The sequence below is a fragment of the Hermetia illucens genome, chromosome 6, assembly GCF_905115235.1.
Source record: "Hermetia illucens chromosome 6, iHerIll2.2.curated.20191125, whole genome shotgun sequence".
Lineage (NCBI taxonomy): Eukaryota > Metazoa > Arthropoda > Insecta > Diptera > Stratiomyidae > Hermetia > Hermetia illucens.
The window spans coordinates 79,848,583-79,869,632 of NC_051854.1; the positions used below are offsets into that span (position 1 = coordinate 79,848,583).

Here is a 21,050-nt window from a genome sequence, read left to right on the forward strand (position 1 = left end):
ACATCCAGATCAAGCATTTGATAAAATAAAATGGCAAAACCGAGCACGACGAGCCGACCCCGCTTGCGAACGGGACAAAGGCTGAAGAAAAAGAAGAAGATGTGAGAAGCGACGAATGCATGACAGCTCCGTGTCACACAGATAAAAATTCCATTGCACTCTATTTTTTAGAAAGCGATTTAAATAAATCATTTGATGGAAACACCTGTATTAATAATAGACAACCTCATACGCTTCGCACTCTTGTTATAGGGTTGAGGAAAAAGAAGTGTCCTATTTTGTCAATAGATGGCGACATTTAAACATATCTTGTGTTGTACTTATCCCATGGGATCATACTATACGACGATTTGAAAACGACAATCTGTGCTACAAGTGTCTCTCTGACAGGGTTGTGATCGTACGTTTCAGTTTCAAGTTATAGCGCGTCAAATATGGACTCCACCAAGCAAGAAATTCGTCATATTTTACGTTTTTACTACCTGAGAGGTAAAATGCAATGAAGGCGGCCAAAAAAATGTGTGAAGTTTATGGGGCCGATATTGTAACGATTCGCATAGCACAGCGTTGGTTCGATCGATTTCGTTCTGGTGTAGTGGATGTCGAAGATACACCCCGTACTGGTAGGCCAATCGTCGTAGAAACCGATCAAATCGTGGAAATCATCCAAGTAGACCGGCATGTGAGCATTCGCTCGATTGGCCAGGAACTAGGTATAGACAATAAAACCGTTTGGAACCGTTTGCTGAAGATTGGATTCCAAAAAAGGTAGAGTTTGGATGCCACACGATGTTGACGGAAAAAAATCTCTTGGACCGAATCAACGCCTGCGATGTACTGCTAAATGGAAGGAATTCGACCCATTTTTTAAAGCGGGTGGTGACTGGCGATAAAAAGTGGATCACATACGATAACCGCAAGCGAAAAAGATTGTGGTCGAAGCGCGACGAGCCGGCCCAAACCATCGCCAAGCCCGGATTGACAGCCACTATCAGCTATGGCCAGACCCTCAATTCGGTCCTGTACTATGAGCAACTCGACTGTTGAAACAGGCGATTGACCAGAAGCGGCCAGAATTGGTTAATAGGAATGGTGTTGTGTTCATCAGGACAACGCTCGGCCTCACACATTTTTGATGACCCGCCAAAAGCTACGGGAGCTCGGATGAGATGTCCTATCGCAACCACCTTATAGTGTGGACATGGTGCCAAGTGATTACCATATCTTCCGGTCAATGCAAAACGCTTTTAGTGCTACTAAGTTGGCCTCAAAAAAGGCTTGCGAAAACTGGCTGTCTGATTTTTTTGCAAACAAGGAGGCAAACAAAAAAAAATTTCTAAAAAGTAGTAATATACTATTAGTAAGTTTATTTGAGCAGATATCTTAATGGGACATATTTTGAGGCCTAGATTTCATCTAAGTGCATCACCCTGATTTTTTTTCGGATTTTACGTTGGGTAGTTTCCGAAAATGAGTCCTGTCTCACTTTAAGTACGTACATTTTGACTCCTCATTCGGGTACTTTGCAATTCAGGACTAAACTAATATCAGTTGCGGAAAGTACTGGTCAAGACCTTTCATTTGATACCCTACACGACTATATCCAAAGAAAACAATTGTTGAATCCCCCTTTACATGCATGGGAAGCCCCGCTTTAAACTCCACCTAAATTTATGCCACTTGCTGTATGTGTGGAATTTCATAGTTCCCATCTGTTCACCAAATTTCATTCGGATCGGTTTAGCCGTTTTAGAGAAAAGTGCATGTGACAGACAGACAGACATTGAATCAATTTTAATAAGGTTTTGTTTTACACAAAACCTTAAAAAGGGGCTGGGGACAAGTAGATTCTTCATGAATGGAATTTTAATATTTCACTGGAATGTCAATTATTCTCGTTGATTGTGACGTCAGCATCTTATTTGCTTGTTTGAACTGTTTTTAACTTTGTCGTTAATGGCCACATTTCGATGAAATGGCAGGTGAATGCAAAATTTGGTCCTCTATGGTGGTGCGAAATTCAGAAGTCCTAAGATGAATTCAAGGGGGTTTTTTAGTCAATTTCTGAAAGCTGGTAACATACTTTTAATAATAATAATAATAATCGTTGGCGCAACAATCCATGTTGGATGAGGGCCTTGAAGTGTGTTAGAGCACTTCATTCAAGACCGTAACGGTACACTAGGAGGCAATGTGGTCAGCATTGCGCTTATAGAAAGTTTATTTGAGCAGATATTGGAATGGGACATATTTTCAGGCCTAGATCTCATCTAAGCGCACTCTGATTTTTTTCGGATTTTCGGGTTGGGTGGTTTCCGAAAAAGAGTCCTGTCTTACTTTAAATATGCACATTTTGGCTCCTTACTCACGCCCTTTGCAATCCACGTCAACACGAATATCAGATTCGGAAAGTACCAATCGAGACATTTCATTCGGGGTATCGAATGACTATCTTCGAAGAAAAATTTATTTATATGGGGAGTCCCCCCTTTAAACTGCACGCAAATTGATGTCACTTGCTGTATGCGTGAGATTTCATAGTTCCCATCTGTCCACCACATTTCGTTCGGATCGGTTTAGCCGTTTTGGAGAAAAGTGCGTGTGACAGACCGACAGACAGACAGCGAATTGATTTGAATAAGGTTTTTTTTACACTAAACCTTAAGAAACAATACCAGCTTTAAATAGTATGTTTACATACGAGAAACAAATTGGAATATGCGCCAAAAATAACTAGAAAACGTCGACATTCAGTTTGGAGTGGGAATCCAAATTGCATCCATGATCTGAATGGTATTTACCGGATAGTGCTGAAATCCTGCGAGAATAACGAGGCGTTGAGGTAAACATCATGCACCATCAATCGTGTAAGTGGGTATTCAAAACAGCAACAGTCAATATACGGAAAACTTTAGCGAGGTTACTATAATCCAAGGAATTCATTTTTCCCTTCATTTGCAAATGGTTTCGTGCATCCTCTCCATTGCCCCTCGAAAACAATTATTTACGTTCGAGGTAAAACCAGCTCAGCCGTGAAATTTTCGTAATTGGATGTAGCTACCAACCTAGTGTTTAACGTGTGCGGAAAGAATTTGTTTCCATTTTAGCCTGCACCACATAGTCGGGCATGTGAATCCTTGAAAGGTCTACCGTCTAAAAATGCATCTGCATAGAGAGCCCATGATATATGCCTGCATTCAACCTTCCCGGCTGTAGTGCAGTGCGAAAGCAACCCCCACAAGGGAAGGAAGGCACTTACCATATTTCACCTGCTACCAGATAGAGTGGCATAGAAAACCGCCGAGCTCCGTGTAACTAGGCTATAGGTCCCAGCAGATTAGATGGACAAGGGAAAGTGCAAAATGATGACGAAATGGAAGTTAGCTTAAGTGAAAGTGCAAACTCAGAGTTCAATGGATGGGGCCCACGAGTTTTGAACGCTGCTTGACACAATTTGCTTTATCCAGAATGCATCAAAGTGCTATAATAACTCCGTTAAAAATCTACATGTCTGCAATTCTAGTATGCGAGCGCAAAGGAGTGAAGAAGAAAGGAAAGTTCACTGAATTAAGCTCACACAAAAGAAATCGTCCCGACATTGCTTGAAGCTTATAATAAATCGACCTCTTGGTGCATAAAACCATACAAATAGTTGAAGAATCCTCGACGGGTTCTTAGGATAAGGGATAGAGTGGATAACACAGATAAAATATAATGCACTCTTCAGATACAATAATCCATTCCGCAGGAAGCCCTAGTCGGTGGAAAATAAGATTCTGCAATCTCTTTCAAATCAGAAACTTTTCCGATATTGATTTACGTCGAGTCCTTTTCAATATTCTCGCGAATGGTGCTTGGAAATAAACCGGAGATGAACATTTTCATTGAATGGGCGCTTCCGTCACTCTCGGAAGCATGATACAAACAACATTGTCAATCAATGTAATGAACGCATTTTGTTCGCAATTTCTCCATCGAAGTAATGCAAACAAGCTTATCAGACAATCAACGATGAATTCATTTCAAAGAGGAAATGCTATTAGTCCCCATTCACTCGTCACTCTGCCTTCTGCCTTCCCACCCTAAGCAATGACTGCTGCCTTTCGTCCATGCTTCGGTCTGGGCTATCGATCCGGTTAACCTAGTTCGGTGTGTGAAAGAATCGTTGCAACGAGGGAGTATCCGGGTCAATCAAATAACAAATTATTAAAGTGATATTGTGGAGTAGAATCGATAAATGCAGTTGGATGAATGACTGATAAGTCAACGGTTGATTGGAAAAACACTGCCCGGGGGCGGGAATGTTTGCGATGGTGACTGGTCGAAAAGTGAAAAAGGTGCAAATGTGGTGGAAATAATCTCTGATATATTGCTTACGCATGGCAACGTATGATTATCAACTTTTCATGCGTTACTGAAGGGAGGAACAGAGAAGCAATGACGAATGTTAATTTAAACGAAATATCACTGATTAGGCTATCCTAAATGATCTCAACGAGAACACATCCTCGCAGAAGTTTGACAAAATGACCATGCTCTGCTCATAAAGAGTGGTACCAACACCCTAGTGTGCTCTTCCCGCACACGATGACAAAAAATCTAACTCAAAAAAGTCGGGAAAACAGAAACTGCATGCTTCAGGCATTAAAGTTTTGTGCTTTTGTTATGTCAATGTTCGTTTGCCTATTTCCATAGCCCTGTGAGTTGAGGCTTAAAAATTACACTCAAAGTCTTCCCTGTCATAAAAGGCGACTAAAAGGATAGAAATTGTGAGCCAACAACCCACAAATTTTCGAAACTTTACTACTACCAAACGTCAACAACGCCTCGGATAGGGACTAACCAAGGGCTACAGAAATAGTTAGAAAACGGACTATGATTGGTTTCTGGACGGTGCGCACGTTCTTCATAAACTATAGCATATAGAATATGTGCGCTACATTCATTTTGCCTCCTTTGTCAGGCTCAATTAGTTTCATCAGCAGTGTGATTCTAGCACTCCGATAATGTGGTTAAATGCCTCAAAAAGTTTTGTGATTCATAAATAGTCCTGACTTCTTTTTTCCATGCATTTAGGCGAAACTCGCGCGCTTCTGCAAGTGCAACAAATGTCCGGCGCCTGCTGGCGACTACGACTTATTATACTGAGGCCACACCTTAGTCACCTGGGCCGACATTTCCTTCTCATTTGGCGGCTATACCCATTCGATTGTAGTGCCACTACAAAAGCTTCCTTTCAACCGTATGGGTCTTCATTTTTTTTTTTTTTTTTGGGTAGGGTAAGTGAATGCATTTACGCACACAGTGTTGGACTCCCGATTCGGTACGTCGTTGGACTACCAACTAAATACCCCCCCATCGTCAGAGAGCTAGCCTGGAACCGTTTGTCACATTACTTCGGGCTAGTCCCGAACTCTCCCGCCCTGCGGAGCCTTCAAATTAGGAATTCCTTTCACCACGGGAGGGGAGAGGAGGAAGGGAACTGTCAGTTCAAGGAACCCCCTGCCATCGGCTCCTCCACCGGTCGAGTTCTATCTTCTTAGCAACGAGAAGGGCCCGAACGTAATGGGCAACACGGTTCCACCTGTCAGCAGTCCTCCGGAGAACGCGCCTTTCCAATCTTGTGCAGGTAAGACTGAAAACCTCCATACCCACTTAAAAATTGGGTAAGGAAATAGTCAGTCTCACCATGCTTCCAATTCACCCACCACACCCTAAGTTGCCGATGAGCCGCGCAGTCCATCTGCCTCTAGTTTCATTTACCAAGAGAGCTGCCACTCGTCTAGAGTGTGTTGCCGTTCTTCGCGAGCAACCACCTCCCTTAGCTCATCTCCCTTGCGCTTGTATATTGCCTGACGGTCCCGAGCAAGAAGGGCAACGGGGATCACCCCCGCGATCACCATCACGGCCGGTTCAGAGACAGTGCGGTACGCAGACGCCACCCGTAAAGCTCTCCGTCTCTGTACTTACGCGAGGCGTTTACGATATACCTTCTTTTAAGAGCGCCAGCCCATACCCCTGCGCCATAGAGCAAAACATATTGCGTTGAACTCAACAGGAAACGTCGCCCGCTAGACGTAGGACCCTCAATGTTTGCCATTTGCCTACTTAACGCCGAAACTCCAGCCGCAGCCTTGTTCGCTGCTGCTTGGAATTGCTCAGAAAAGCTCATCTTTGAGTCAAGAGTCAACCCGAGTTACTTTACCGCTGATTTTGATTCGATGATCGACTCGCCAAACGATATGGGGCGCAGGGTCGCAATTCTCTTTTTAGTCAGGATGACTACTTCGGTTTTTTTCCAGTGCAAGGTTGAAACCATGAGTACTCATCCATCCGCTTACCCGTCGCATCAATATGCCGAGTCTACTTTGCGCCTGTTCGACAGTGCGTCCAGCAACAAGCGCTGCGACACCATCTGCGTAGCCGACCAGGCGCGACTCTTCTGGCATGTCGAGTTTAAGCAGACTGTCATAGGTAGCGTTCCTAGAATGTCTTTCCATCTTACGGAATTGAAGGCGCTTCTGACGTCAAGTGTTACGAGGAGCACCACTCGTCGAGTTCGGCGGCTATGTGCCTCTGCTCGTCGAACGGCGTTCACGACTTGCATGACAGCATCAATTGTCGATCTCCCTGCCCTAAAACCAAACTGCCGGGGAGATAAATCTCCGGCAGCGCGTATCACTTCAGCGAGTCTACTTCTGATGAGCTTTTCGAGCAGTGTCAAGCATACATAGTGGGCGGTATGAAGACGGCAATTCGGGGTCGCCTTTCCATTTAGGGATCAGCGCAAGCCTCGCAACTTTCCAACGAGCAGGGAAAATGCCCTCTTTCAAGCAAGCGTTGAATGCGCTGCGCAGTAGGTCGGCCCGGTGTTGGAATACCTCTGTATGTTGTATACCTCTGCTGGAATACCATCGGGTCCTGGCGCCTTCTTGTTTTCATAGAGAGGACTGCCTGTTCAACTCTTTTATAGAGAAAAGTGGACAGTCCCCCTGCGCTCTCCGGGCGACGTCACCATCCCATAAGTGAACAGGGTTTCCGCAGAGCCCCGATTTTTCGGGTTACCAGTTTGTAACCGAGTCCCCACGGATCCCCATTCACCTCGTCGCCCAGATCTTGCCAGCAGCGAGCTTTGCTCTTGGGGTCTCATTAAGTCTTATTAAAGGACCAACCCACGAGAAAATTTCCGATTTACCCGTGTGTCTAACCGACCTTGAACGATTTTTTCAAACAACATAAATTCTTCTACCAAAATATAAGGAGTCTATGGACCAAGCTGTCAAGTTTCAACTTAACTGCTTCAGCTTTCCAACATCACGTCATCTGTATTATTGAAACTAGCAGCGATCTCTGCAAAAGTTACTCTGGCTTTCGTTATGACAGTGACTGCATTTCACTAGGCAAGTCAGTCGGTGGAGGCCACCTGTTGTTATTAATTCTCCATTCCGTGTTGAAACCATCATCCGCATGTCCCTTTATCATATCCTGAGTACATATTTCCCCTGTCTCACCCGTCCTCTATTATATAAAGATTTCTACGACAGATTATCAGATGTCCTAACCCCATTGTTCTCTCTCTTTGGTCTTCCATCCCTTCCCAATAACTCCTACCGCCCTTCTTTCCCTTTATCCACTTCCATGAACACTTGTAACACCGTTTAATTCAAACTTTGCGGTAATCACGTAAATCGCACTCTTGACCTTGTCCTCTTAAATCTTCCTGTACGTTGGATTTTCCAATGTTCGTCCTGACGCCCATTATCCAGCTTTGCAGTTTAACGCTCAGTTCACCCGGCACCACCCCCTGTCATGCGCAAAGCTGCCAAGTTTAGCAATCACCTGCGCCGCTCTCCTCTCTCCATTAATGTGCAACCAAGCACCCCAGTATCTTCTACACAATTCTGTTAGATCTCCTTCTTTGTTTCGTCCCCTCCTCGCCTAAGTCACTACGCATTTACCCAGTCTGGTTCACCGCTGAACTCTAGAAAAAAATTTTGTCAAAAACTTCCTGCTCGGAAAAAGTCCTGCCTTCTGGAAACCATGCTGACTTCATTTTTTTTTTTTATTCATTTCAATCAACACTCTAACACTAGTCTGGAAAGGGATATCTGGCCAATGTTGAAATCTCATTCGACTGCGGAACCCTCAAACCATTCTGGGCTTTCATCAAATTCGCTGGTTCCTTTGATTATTCCTCCCAACTATCTAGCGATTTACTGGCTGGCGGCGCTGTTTTTCCGCAGTCAATGTTCTCTCTTCTCCATTTTCTTCTCTCCCCGGACTGGATTCAACCTGTTCTAGTCGATTGCTTCATTAGTAACCCTATCATGTTAGTGACGAAGGTCTCTCAAACCTCTTTTTGTTTTTTGGTCATATTTGGACAGTCAATTTCCCTTCCCCTCTCTGTAATTTTCAATAAAAGCCTCGACGAGAGTCATTTTCTGGGCCTGTAGAAAGAAGCTCTCATCACTCCCAGTCATAAATGCGGCGATCGTACTTTTGCTGAGAATCACCCTATCCAATTCCGCTTCCCTCTCCTTCTATTCCTCCTGTTCTAAAGTCTTGAAAAAGTATATCAGGAACTGGTTGTCTTTGGCCACCTCATAGTGAGAGAGCAGAAAATATAAACAACAACAACATAGATACAATGCCTTCAACTTGCTCGACTTCACCAACTTTGAGCTAAAAGTCTAAATTCTCTGCAGGAAGTGTATACTACCTATCTAGATTTTTCTAAAGCCGTCGGCGGGGTAAATCAGAAGACAGTTTTGTCCTCACCTCTGTCGCCGTTCCCATGTCACTTGTAACATGGTTTGCCCCTTACCATTCCAATCGATCCTACCGCGTAACTTTTGATAGCTGCACATCCCGTTCTCCCTTTTCCCCCACAAGCCTCTATTTTGGAACCCCTATTATTTTTGTTCTTTATAAACGAGGAGGAATCCTTCCTTAATTATCCCTGCTGGCTCTATGCCGACGACCTTAAGTTCCGCAAGCATTGAAGCTCCATCGAAGTGCTCCGTGGACATGTGCTTGCACACCTCTGTGCTAACTAGGCTGGAGAATGTGGGGGGGTCCTTAAGCAGTTCAATCGCTCACATGTCATTCACGTGTTCTTTTCGGTTCCTGAAAATAAACACAAACACGGGGATTCGCCTGCATCTAGCGCGTACAATTCTGCGCCCAAGTTTTCGCGATCGAAAAGGTGGATCCACGACGGATCTCATCCTTAACCAATATTTGAGGTTCCTACCCTACCTTGGACATACTCAGACCATGATATTGAAGATGTCCCTTTATCTAGGTGAGTTTTGCGGGCAAGAGAGGAGTAAGGAAAAAGGAAGTCCTCAAACCAATAGTGTCTAAATATAATTGTAAGGTATTGTAAAGTATATTTTTATAATAATCATTCAACGGAGGAGTTCATGCGTGCCATTCAGGACGACGTGGTTGCCACCCGCTCATCATGAAAGAACGGCAAGAGAGCAACCAGTACAGAATGTGTGGTTCGACGTTAGAGACGTTGGACCATCTCATTCTGGCTGTTCTGATATGACACCAGTGCAATACATCACCAGGCATAATGCTGTATGGAAGGTTATCCATCAAAACCTTGCATATAAGCATGGGGTGATCACAGGCACATGTCGGTTTACCGATATGAGCCGCAAGCAGTGCTTGATAGTTCTGCTTACTGCATGTATTAGGACCAGCAAGTTCTGACTGATCGCCATATTCCACACAACAAGCCTGACATACTGTTAGTTGACAAAACGGGTCGCTCCGCATATATAATTGACGTTGCTATCACCCATAGCAGCAACATCGAAACGAAAATACGTGGAGTAGGAATAACACTTAATCACTCTTGTGCCTAACGGGGACGAGTGACTTGAAGCGTTAAAACTAATTTTAACTCGAATCATTATAACAATTTCAACTGAATTCTTTATTAAATAGTAACCGTTCTCACCAGAACGCCTAATTTCAATCATTTTTTCTATCTTCCAGGTGACCCTAACACTGGAGAATTCATCTACGAAACTGGAAATCCACAAATACCAGCCACATCCTTCCGCATACAAACATCGAACTTATATCCAACTTTACCGACATCGTTCCCATTACACGAATCCAAGGTGGATCTGAACCGCAATCAGCGTCAAACACGGGATTTTATCCATCATCGACCCCTCCAACAAGCGACCAAATCTCCAGCGCCATATCAAAAGCAACGGCCTCCAAAACATACAACAGGAGCAACCCCTAAAGCTGGACCGTTATCAATATCCTCCGCTATATCAACGGCAAATATTGCATCATCGGTGACATCAGTGAATTCGGCAGCTGAAGCAAGTGGTCGTTCGGCTGCTCTAGAACGCGCCTATGTTCATGATGTCTATGAAAATTGTGAAGAATCAGTTGGGCCCGTACGACCACGTGTTGCACAATTCCTAGCAGGATTAGATCCTGGTTCAATTGTCTGTGATGTTGGATGTGGTAATGGTCGCTATTTGACCGCTTGTAACCCACTCATTTGTACTATAGGTGTTGATCGGTGCTATCGTCTGACCAAAATAGGCACGCGAAAAGCATGGCGAGGTAATTTTAGATTGTGTTTTAAAATAGTGAAAAATATATATTTTTGTTTTTTCAATGTTAACCATGCCCTCGAAGAATCTGGCAAAGATACGTAGGGTTTTTTTATTCATTTACTTCATCGTTGTTCTCCAACTCTCCCAACTCTCTCTCTCCTTGAGAGCGAGGATACGTCCTGTTGTCCCGTTGGACTGAGGTCGACTTCCTACTAGTTGTGGTAAAAAAATTGCAATTATTTTGAACAAAAGTGGATGTTTATCATGAATCTTGCTTCTTAAAACCTTGTAGGCAGAACCCTACATTTTCATATCTACCTCAAGATGCAGCTGCCTGTAATAATTCCGCTTATTCTTCCGTATGATCTTCTTAAGGCCACTTCGAAGATCGCATTATTCTTTGTCCATTTGTTGGTGTTCTAGCTTCCCTCTTATCTTACAGCAAGGTTTCCTGGATTGCAGGTACAATGATCTCAACAACAAAAATTTCCTGGTGACACCAGTACTTTGGTTTCCTGAACACCATTAGATTTTCTTCCCGGGAATGCCACTGTTTTTCTATATGCCTTGCCTTAGCGCACCCTTATATCGCCCCATTTCCGAATGAGTCTTAGCACTAGCACTTAGCACTATGACAATTGGAATAGCTTGCGAGACTAGGTTCCGGGCTGCCTCGCAAGGTTGATTTGCATCAACCTAATTTAGCCGTACGATTCAGCTCCCTTCTATATACCAGACACCTACCACCACCTGCAGCGTGACCGTCATCCACTTCCTCTTCTCCTCTAAATAACATGCATCGTAGATCCCCCGTGCAGTGTTTGACGAGATGACCCTTTTCTTTACAATTCCTGCACCTTTTAACCATGCTGCCCCCGGTGGTTACCTTCTAAGCCTCCAGCTCTTACGAACAGAATCTGGTATGAACCTCATCTGCACTCTACTAGCCAAGTCTCCCACTACTTAGGCACTGTGGTTACTGTAAATCGACGGCTGGGAGTCCGATGGCCCATTCCCAATAAACGACGGCATTGAGCTTCCGATGCAGGACACTATAAACAACTTTTTTTCTGGGCCTCCACATCTGGTTGGATTTCTGGATATCCTTATGCCAATTTTAACCATAGGTGGGCATTTGCTCCCACCGACTCCTGCACGTAATGCGTTCCCTTGCACTTACGGATTCGCCTGATGCGAGATTTGGCAATTCGAAGCTGCCCACCGCAACCTACTATACAAGATTTTATCAAGAAGCAATCGGTCATAATATCCTTCATAAATTTCATTGTTATATGGGCTATGGAGTAAACCAATACGCCATCAATGGTATTACTTCCTCTGCCTTACCTGCCCCATGTATGCCAAATATTTATTCCAAATAAGTTGTGTATCCAATATTCATCATCATCATCAGCGCTACACCGAGGCATAGAGGCATCGCATCATCATCATCAACAGCGAAACAACCGGTATCCGGTCTAGGCCTGCCTTAACAAAGAACTCCAGAAACCCCGGTTTTGCGCCGAGGTCCACCAATCTGATATCCCTAAAAGCTGTCTGGCGTCCTGACCTACGCCATTGCTGCATCTTAGGCAGAATCTGCCTCGTTTGCTTTTCCCACCATGGATATTGTCCTTATAGACTTTCCGGACTGGGTCATCCTCATCCATACGGATTAGGTGGCCGCCCCACCGCAACCTGTTCAGCCGGATTTTATCAACAACTAGACGGTCGTGGTATCGCTCATAGATTTCGCCATTATGTAGGTTACGGAATCGTCCATCCTCCTCTAGGAGGCCTGAAATTCTTCGGAGGATCCTTCTCTCGAATGCGGCCAAGAGTTCACAGTTTTTTTGCTAAAAACCCAAGTCTCCGAGCAATACATAATGATTGGCAAGATCATTGTCTGGTACAGTAAGAGCTTTGACCCTATGGTGAAAACTTTTCGTGCGAAACAGTTTTTGTAAGCTGAAATAGGCTCTGTTGACAGTCAACAACCGTACGCAGATTACACCGTCATAGCTGTTATCGGTTGTGGATACTCGACCTTAGATAAGAAACAATTTTTACCGGTCTCAAAGTCTCCTATCTTTATTATTTTCGTTTGACAAGTGCGATTCGATGTTGTTCGTTCTTTGATTTTTGGCACTGACCTGTCACCATGTACTTCGTCTTTCCTTTATAATGTTCAGCCCGTGATCTCGCACCGCCTGGTCGATCTGGATGAAGGTAGACTGTACATCTCGGGTTCCCAATAATGTCAATATCGTCAGTTTAGGCCAGTAGTTGGATGGATTTGAAGATGCCGATGCCTCTTGCATTAACATCTGCATCGTGAATCGCTTTCTCGAGGGCCAGGTTAATCAATTTCGATGGGATACCAAATTCTGTCAGGGCGGTGTACAGTTTTACCCTGGCTATGCTGTCATAGGCGACTTTAAGGTCGATGAAAAGATGGTGCAACTGACTTGACTGTTGAAATCTCAAAGTATGATTTTGATATCATACTTATATACCTTCGAGGGTCCGCTCAACTGCCTCGTAGAAGGTATCCTTCTCCAACTCTGCAGTCTCCTGTGTAGGTGCGTGAACGTTTATGAGGCTTATATTTCAAAATTTTGCTCGCAAACACAGAGTCCATAGCCTTTCGTTTATATTTTTTTGGCTGACTAAGAAACCTACTCCGAACAAACGGTTTACTAGATGGCCGCTATAATATATGGTGTAGTGACTCTCCTCCAGGAAACCGGTCCCTGTCCAGCGCATCTCTTACAGCGCTGTTGCATCAGCCCTCTATTGGGACAGGGTATCGGCTAGCTGATGAACACCATTCGGTCTGTACAGGGAGCGCACGTTCCATGAGAAAATCGTTACTCCGTTGTCGTTGCCGGGTTCGTCGTTTTAAAATCCAAAATCCTTCTGTGGCTTCGTAAAATCGGTTTTCCGTGTAGGGTTGTCAATCCTACTCAACCCCCAATCTGCCAGACCAGTTGATACAATTTGTCCCGTTTTTAGGCCCCGGAGACTCGCCTTCCGTCTTCTCCGTCTACAGTTTTTCAGTAAGAAAGAACTCCTAGCGATCCCCACGTGGAGGTGGAGACAGGGTTTGGTAGTAGAGCTATTTCCCAGATTTTATACTCGATCTTCTTCTTTTTCTTTTTCTTCAGACTTTGTCCCCTTCACAAGCGGGGTCGGGTGATCGATTTCACCACTTGGCCCTATCGAATGCCTCATCTGGATCTGTAATCTCGAGGCTTTTAAATCCCCATCCAGCGTATCAAAGTACCGTTGTTTCGGCCTGCCTTTTGGTTGTTTACCATCGACTTCGATGTTCAGATGTTCGGAACACCAGTATTTTGTTTCCTATGGGGTCCCATAGTATTTGGGATAGCACTTCCCTCCGCAAATAGATGATATCTGCAAGATTTCAGTCCAGATTAAGGAGTATCACATCTGTACAATGCTATGCACCAGCGGAGACTTCCCATACAGTGGAAAAGGATGTTTTCTAAGGGCAATTACTCGTAGTTCAGGTGGGGATTCCTAAAGGTGGCATTGCGATCGTGAGGGATGTGGTCTGAATTTCAAGGTAAGCCCTGAAAACACTTTCCTCGGACAAATGATCAGTACGCACGGTTTTGGCGACGGTAACGATAATTGTGGGAGGTTTGTGGATTTCTGCAGCTTCTATCACCTCGTCATTTGTAACACTCTTTTCGAGGACAGAACCTGCAATAAGATTTCAACTAACCAACACCGTGCAAGCAATCAGAATTGTCACTTTGCAATCAGTAGTAGATTTAGGAGTTGTCTTCTGCATGTACGTAACAAGAGAGTCGCTGTCTCGAAAGGATGGTCCCCCCCCCCCAATTAGGGTTTGCAAGCTGCGTCCGTCGCTTCCAGCAGAGCCCAAGACTCCCCCTCCTCCCCAAGTTCGCTTGTATGATCCAGCTGTTTCTCGACAGTAGCAAGGCTACATTGCCAATTGGTCGCATATGTACTGGGGTATCCCGCCTAAGAACGTCAACGCATATTGGGCCGCTCTGCTCTTTTCTCATCCCAAAGGATGCATCACAAGATCTGGCTGACTGTAGAATCGTGGATCATAAATCGATGAGTATAAAGGATTGAATATTTTATTGGTCGTTGCGAGCGATGACGAGTGTGACACCGTCCAAAATCTCGTAAAATTCAACGTAGTGTGCGTATTGCGCAAAGGAAATTTATTACTGCGCTCGTCCGGGAAGCAGAAGCTGCTGGAGATTTCAATGACCTCGGAAATGTATATCGCATCATTAGAGAACTTGCATATGGTCGCAAACCTTTCGATGTTTCTATGAAGTATGTTAACGGTCGTTCCCACATCCACGATGACGAACAACTTAACCGTATCACATCCGGTGAACACACCTGTTATGGATGAAATGGCTAGTCACAGACATTCCAAAGAAACTAAGTGCAATTCTTCTTCTTTTTCTTTAGCCGTGTCCCATTCACAACCGGGATCAGTTTGAGAAATCAAGAGCTATTATCCCAGCGAAATATGCTAGTGCAAAATGTTACGTGTTGCATTGACGCAAAATCTTAAAGGAATTTGAGGTCCAGAGAGGGATCCACCAGGGTTGCATTTTGTCACCGATATCATTTCTTCTTGTCAACCGTGACGTTCTTCATGCTGAAATGTCCGGACGATGTAGAAGAGTTCAATGGACTATGGCATCTTTCCTTAAACATCTCGATTACGCTGATTACATCTGTTCGCTCTCTCACAAGATCATGGACTTTGGCCAAATAGCTCCGAATTTGGAAAGAGAAGCAGGATTCGTAGTCTGGCGGGTCATCGCAGTCTTCTTCTAGTTGCATTGATTGGCAGAGCATCGAAGGCGTCGATCAATTTGTATTATATATCCAGACTTTTATTTTTAACATCGCATCAATATTAGAACTGTTTCCTTGAAATTCCAAATGTCATAGTCAACTTTTTAACTTCAATTATTTTTCTCGACAAATCAAGGCCTACTCGCCATGGAGAACACGGTGGTGGCAACTGTCAATCGAATTAACAATATTCGAAATAAATTTCGAATGTTGTTAACCCTGCTGCGTCACACATGAACCAGGAATTTTCGCGAAACATATAAATTGAGAGGGCTATTCCAGTTCTTATGGAACCGGTATACGGCTGGCAGAATCTTGTTAATGAGGTGAATGAGGGACCCGTGGGGACTTCGCTATAAACTAGTCACCCGGAAAATCGGGGCTCTGCGGAAGCCCTGCATACTGAGCACCGACCAGATGAACCGCATTGTGCGGGCATTGTTTCCCAGACACCCTGTACGGGTTGATGTAAATAACGCGGAAAGCGTTATGGACTGCCTCCTTTTCACAATTAGAGAGCTCGAAGAAGCTGTTCTCACTATGAAAAACAGGAAGGCGCCAGGTCCTGATGGCATCCCGGTGGAAGTTTACAAACTGGTGTTCCGCCAACGGCCAGAATCGCTGCTTGAAGTGTTCAACGCGTGTTTGAAGGAGGGCATTTTTCCTTGTCGTTGGAAAGTGGCCAGGCTCGCGTTGATCAGTAAGGGTAAAGGAGACCCGAAGCTCCCGTCTGCATACCGACCGCTGTGTATGCTTGATACGGCCGGAAAAGTGCTCGAGAAGCTCATCAGGGGTAGACTCGCTGAAGCGATCCGTGCTGCCGATATGCCGGAAGAGTCGCGCCTGGTCGGTTATGCAGACGACGTTCCGGCACTTGTTGCCGGACGCACTGTTGAACAGGCGCAAAGCAGACTTAGCATATTGATGCGACGGGTAAGCGGATGGATGACTGCTCACGCTTTCAACCTTGCGCTGGAAAAAACCGAAGTAGTCATCTTGACCAGAAGGAGAATCCTTACCCTGCGTCCCATATCGATCGGCGAGTTGACTATAGAGTCAAAACCAGCGATTAAATACCTTAGTTTAATGCTCGACTCGAAGATGAGCTTCTTTGAGCCAATCATAGCAGCAGCGGACAGGGCTGCAGCTAGAGTCGCGGCCTTGAGTCGGCTAATGGCGAATGTTGGGAGCCCTATATCAACTAGGAGACGTCTCCTCATGAGAACAACACAGTCCGTTCTTCTCTATGGTGCGGAGGTATGGGCTGATGCCCTTGACAAGAAGGTGCATCGTAAACGCCTCGCTCAAGTGCAGAGGCGGGGAGCTTTGCGAGTGGCATGTGCTTATCGCACCGTCTCTGAACCGGCTGTGATGGTGATTGCGGGAGTGATCCCCGTTGCCCTCCTTGCCAAGGAGCGCAAAACTATCTATCGCCGTAAGGGCGAAAGCTTAAGGAAAGTGATTGCCCGTGAAGAACGTCAACGCACCCTTAGCGAGTGGCAACTTTCTTAGCAAAATGAGCCAAGGGGCAAGTGGACTGCGCGCCTCATAGACAAATTAGACCCATGGTTGAACAGAACGCATGGTGAGATTGATTACTTCCTTACCCAACTTCTAAGTGGGCATGGAGGTTTTCAGTCTTACCTGCGCAGGATTGGGAAGGCGCGATCTCCTGATTTTGTGTTCTGCAATAGAGTGGCGGATGACGCTGAACACACCTTTTTCTCTTGCGAGAGGTGGGAGGGGCTCCGCCAGCAGTTTTATGCAGACGCAGGGGAGCTCTCTCCAGACAACATTGTGCGAGAGATGCTGAAGAGCGCTGGCAGCTGGAATCATATTGCGCATTATGTTCGGGCTCTGCTTATTACGAAGAAGATTGAACTCGACCGGCGGAGGGATCGGACGGTAAGAGGTTCCCTGAACTAACAACAACTCCCTTCCTCCCCTCCCCTCCCGTTGGTGAAAGGAATTCCCTGACTTGAAGGCTCCCAAAACGGGGAGAGCGGGAGGGCTAGCCCAAAGTAATGTGTCAAACGGTTCCAGGCTAGTTCTCTGATGACAGGGGGAAAAAAAAGTATACTGCTGGTGCGATTTCATGGTCGAAGCCACTTCAGATGAGTCCCCATGCAGATTCGGGCCTGTTCGCCTATAGAAACCTTGTAACATTCACCTACTGTATCATGACCAGCAAGCTAAAGTGAGTACAGCGTTTCCCGATACCAGCACTTGGAGGTTCTTCTAGGCCACTAGGGCAGGCCTGCTACCCCCGCCACCTTAAAGAACCGACAAATGGGGCAGCAGGATAGAAAGGAGGTATTCATACGGAGTTTTCTCAGGGGCCTGGAATAGAAATTATAGTGAAACTCGGGATAGTAGTAGTAGTTCCGATAATTTTCACCCCGGACCCTATTTTTCGCATAGTTTTACCCCGGGCCCGAATTTTCCACCGCCCTGGCCTTAGCTTGATAGCTTTTTGTTATTCTTTATGTATAATGAAAGTAAAAAAATAAATGTAGTGCAATAAAAACAAACCGGGCCCCCGAGAAAACTTCCGGTCCAAGAGAGTCTTCCCCTCACTCCCCCCCCCCCCACCGCCTTTTGAAACCTGCCATTTGCCTGTAACCTTCTTCATCATGGTTACTAGTTGGGATGCTTTGTCCATTCACTTCACCCTTATGTGCACTGTCTTACTTCCCTAGTAATCAACTCATAGGACGAAATAACAACTGCTCTTCATATTCACCTTTAAAATTAATCAGGGACTTTCTTCTTAGTTACCTATTCCACATCGGAGTAAAATCTAACAAAATAAACGAGTCATACTAGCAGTAATTAAAATTACATGAGTATTGACTCAGGGCAATGCTTTGCTACTCTTCAATTTATAATTATCCTTCCTTCCAAATCATCCAGAATAAACAGGACACTAGTCATCACGACGTTCACAACTAACAAGCTGCATTCAAAAATAGTCTATGCCCGATGACAACCAAAAAGGAGACTTCTTCCCTCATAAGTCACGTACAAAACAAATTGAAAACTCCCAGTCCCCATTTCTCACTCCTCGTCAATTCGCCCGAAAGTCCTACAGTGAGATAACGTCCTTTTGCACACCTTGAGTTCTATAACTGCGGCAAAAAGTGTGCATGGATCCTCCGCTATAAATAAAGCATAACCGCGTTCTACAGGACTACATTCAAGCGTCCCAGTCAAGAATCTCTTCCGACTTTCCCTGTGCATGCTTAAATACGTTCGTGACCGTACACCTCCTCCTGCGAGTCCTCAAATGCATTAAAGCTCCTTTCTCAAAGTCTTCTTTCCCTTATTCTACCGACGCATACAAAACCACAGCAAAAGACAGATTTTTGCACTTTTATTGCACTTTCTTTTCAAATTCCTACTCACCTAGAAACAGGTGATTGTATATAAATATTGCACAAGCATATATACTCGTCTGTATATAGGGCAGAGAAAAATCACAACAGTCTAGTGCCGTTTCCATTAGAAGTTTTCAGAAATTCTAAAGTGTCCTTGGCGGATACTATGTACTGAAATGCATCGTGTTCATCTGAACTTCATAGAAAATCTTTTGTTTTTCCTAATGGCACTTGAAAACACACAAGACGAAGACAGTTGCTTTTCGGGAAGAATGGGGGAAAGGATCCTATTCTTGCTCTTAAGAAATCCTTTATTCTTGTCGACACAATAATGTCTTTATTTGAGCTTAGACTTAAGAAAGGAAACAAGATGCTTCTATTGTTGAACCAACTCTCTATTTGAGAAAGTTCCTCCGATTGTCTTGGAACCTTTCTAGGAGGATAGCAAATTGTAGGTCATCGTATTGCAGGTGCGATCTCAGACAGTCATGTAACAAATGTTTTCACATATCAATCGACACAATTACTCACTAAGAGGAAATGTTAACACCAGGGTTAAGATTCCTTTGAGCATGAATCCTTTCAAACGATTTGTATACGTGGATGCGAATACTATGAGAAATCAATTACCCTTGCCACCAGTTAAAAGCCCGATCGTGAGTAAAATCAAGGTTACTATAAGGAGGGAAGTCCATCCTGCGATAGCCCCAGGTAGAGTCAGTATAACCAGCAAAATAGTTAATGAGATACGGTTCGCCTGATAAACCATTACTTTCAGAAGTAGCATTTCCAAACCAACAACTAAATAAGGACAAAACATGTAAAACAATAATCCATCCTTTCTACTTCTTCTTCATACCGTTACAGCCCGTTTCCTTAACTTCCTTCGACAGTTGCCTCTAACTGTCTGAATCCAATGACCGCGTCCAAATTCCTACACCGAATAGCATTTCACCGCCGGCATCCACCCCAACTTTCCATCTTTTCCTTTGATTTTTCGATTGGTCAATTTTCCCTTTGAAAAGGGAATGGAAAACTTCCGAATAGTAAAAGCTTTATTTGCCAGCGGGATTCTTGTCTATATTTCGTCAACTTAATTTGCGTTCTATGATAGGGTACTTTCTAAGGATCTAAAATTGTCAACCTTCAAAATTCACCAATATTCTATCTAAGCCATGGACTACCAGCGTCTCCTTTGCGCCAAGAAAATCATCATCATCAACGGCGGAAAAACCGGTAACCGATCTAGGCCTGCCTTAATAAGGAACTCCAGACATCCCGGTTTTGCGCCGAGGTCCACCAAATCAATGTCCCTAAAAGCTGTCTGGCGTCTTAAACTACGCCATCGCTCCATCTCAGGCAGGATCTACCTCGTCTTCTTTTTCCACCATAGTTATTGCCCTTATAGACTTTTCGGGCTGGATCATTCTCATCCATACGGATTAAGTGACCCGCCCACCGTAACCTATTAAGCCGAATTTTATCCACAACCTGGCGGTCATCGTATCGCTCATAGATTTCGTCGTTATGCAGGCTACGGAATCGTTCATCCTCATGTAGGCTGCCAAAAATTCTTCGGGGGATTCTTCTCTCGAACGGGGCCAAGAGTTCCCAATTTTTCTTGCTAAGAATCCAAGTCTCCGAGGAAAACATGAGGACTGGCAAGATCATTGTCTTGTACAGTAAGAGCTGTGACCCTATGGTGAGAAATTTCGAACAAAATAGTTTTTGTATGCTCAAATAGGCTCTCTTGACAGTCAACAACCGTGCGCAGATTTCATCGTCATAGCTGTCATCGGTTATGATTTTCGACCCTAGATAGGAGAAATTTTCAACAATCTCAAAGTTGTAGTCTCCTATATTCATTGTTTTCGTTTGACAAGTGCGATTCGATGATGATCGTTCTTTGATTTTCGGCGCTGACGTTGTCAACATGTACTTCGTCTTGCCTTCATTAATGTTCAGCCCAAGATCTCGCGCCGCCTGCTCGATCTGGATGAAGGTAGACTGTACATCTCAGATTATTCTTCCCATAATGTCAATATCGTCAGCGCAGACCAGTAGTTGGGTGGATTTGAGGATGCGGATGCCTCTCGCATTGACATCTGCATCGCGAATCACTTTCTCCAGGGCCAGATTAAAGAGGATGTATGATAGGGCATCCCAATGTCGTAGACTGTTGTTGATATTGAATCGTCTT

At 44.6% G+C, this 21,050-nt stretch overlaps 1 protein-coding gene across 1 annotated transcript in view; it reads left to right on the forward strand.

Moving 5' to 3' along the window:
- The window catches only part of LOC119660192 (probable serine/threonine-protein kinase DDB_G0282963), a 69,368-nt gene that overhangs the window by 25,858 nt on the left and 22,460 nt on the right, over window positions 1–21,050 (forward strand). Inside the window, 2 exon segments of the mRNA XM_038068612.1 lie at window positions 10,012–10,580; window positions 10,582–10,602. Of these exon segments, the coding sequence (XP_037924540.1) occupies window positions 10,012–10,580; window positions 10,582–10,602 (590 nt within the window).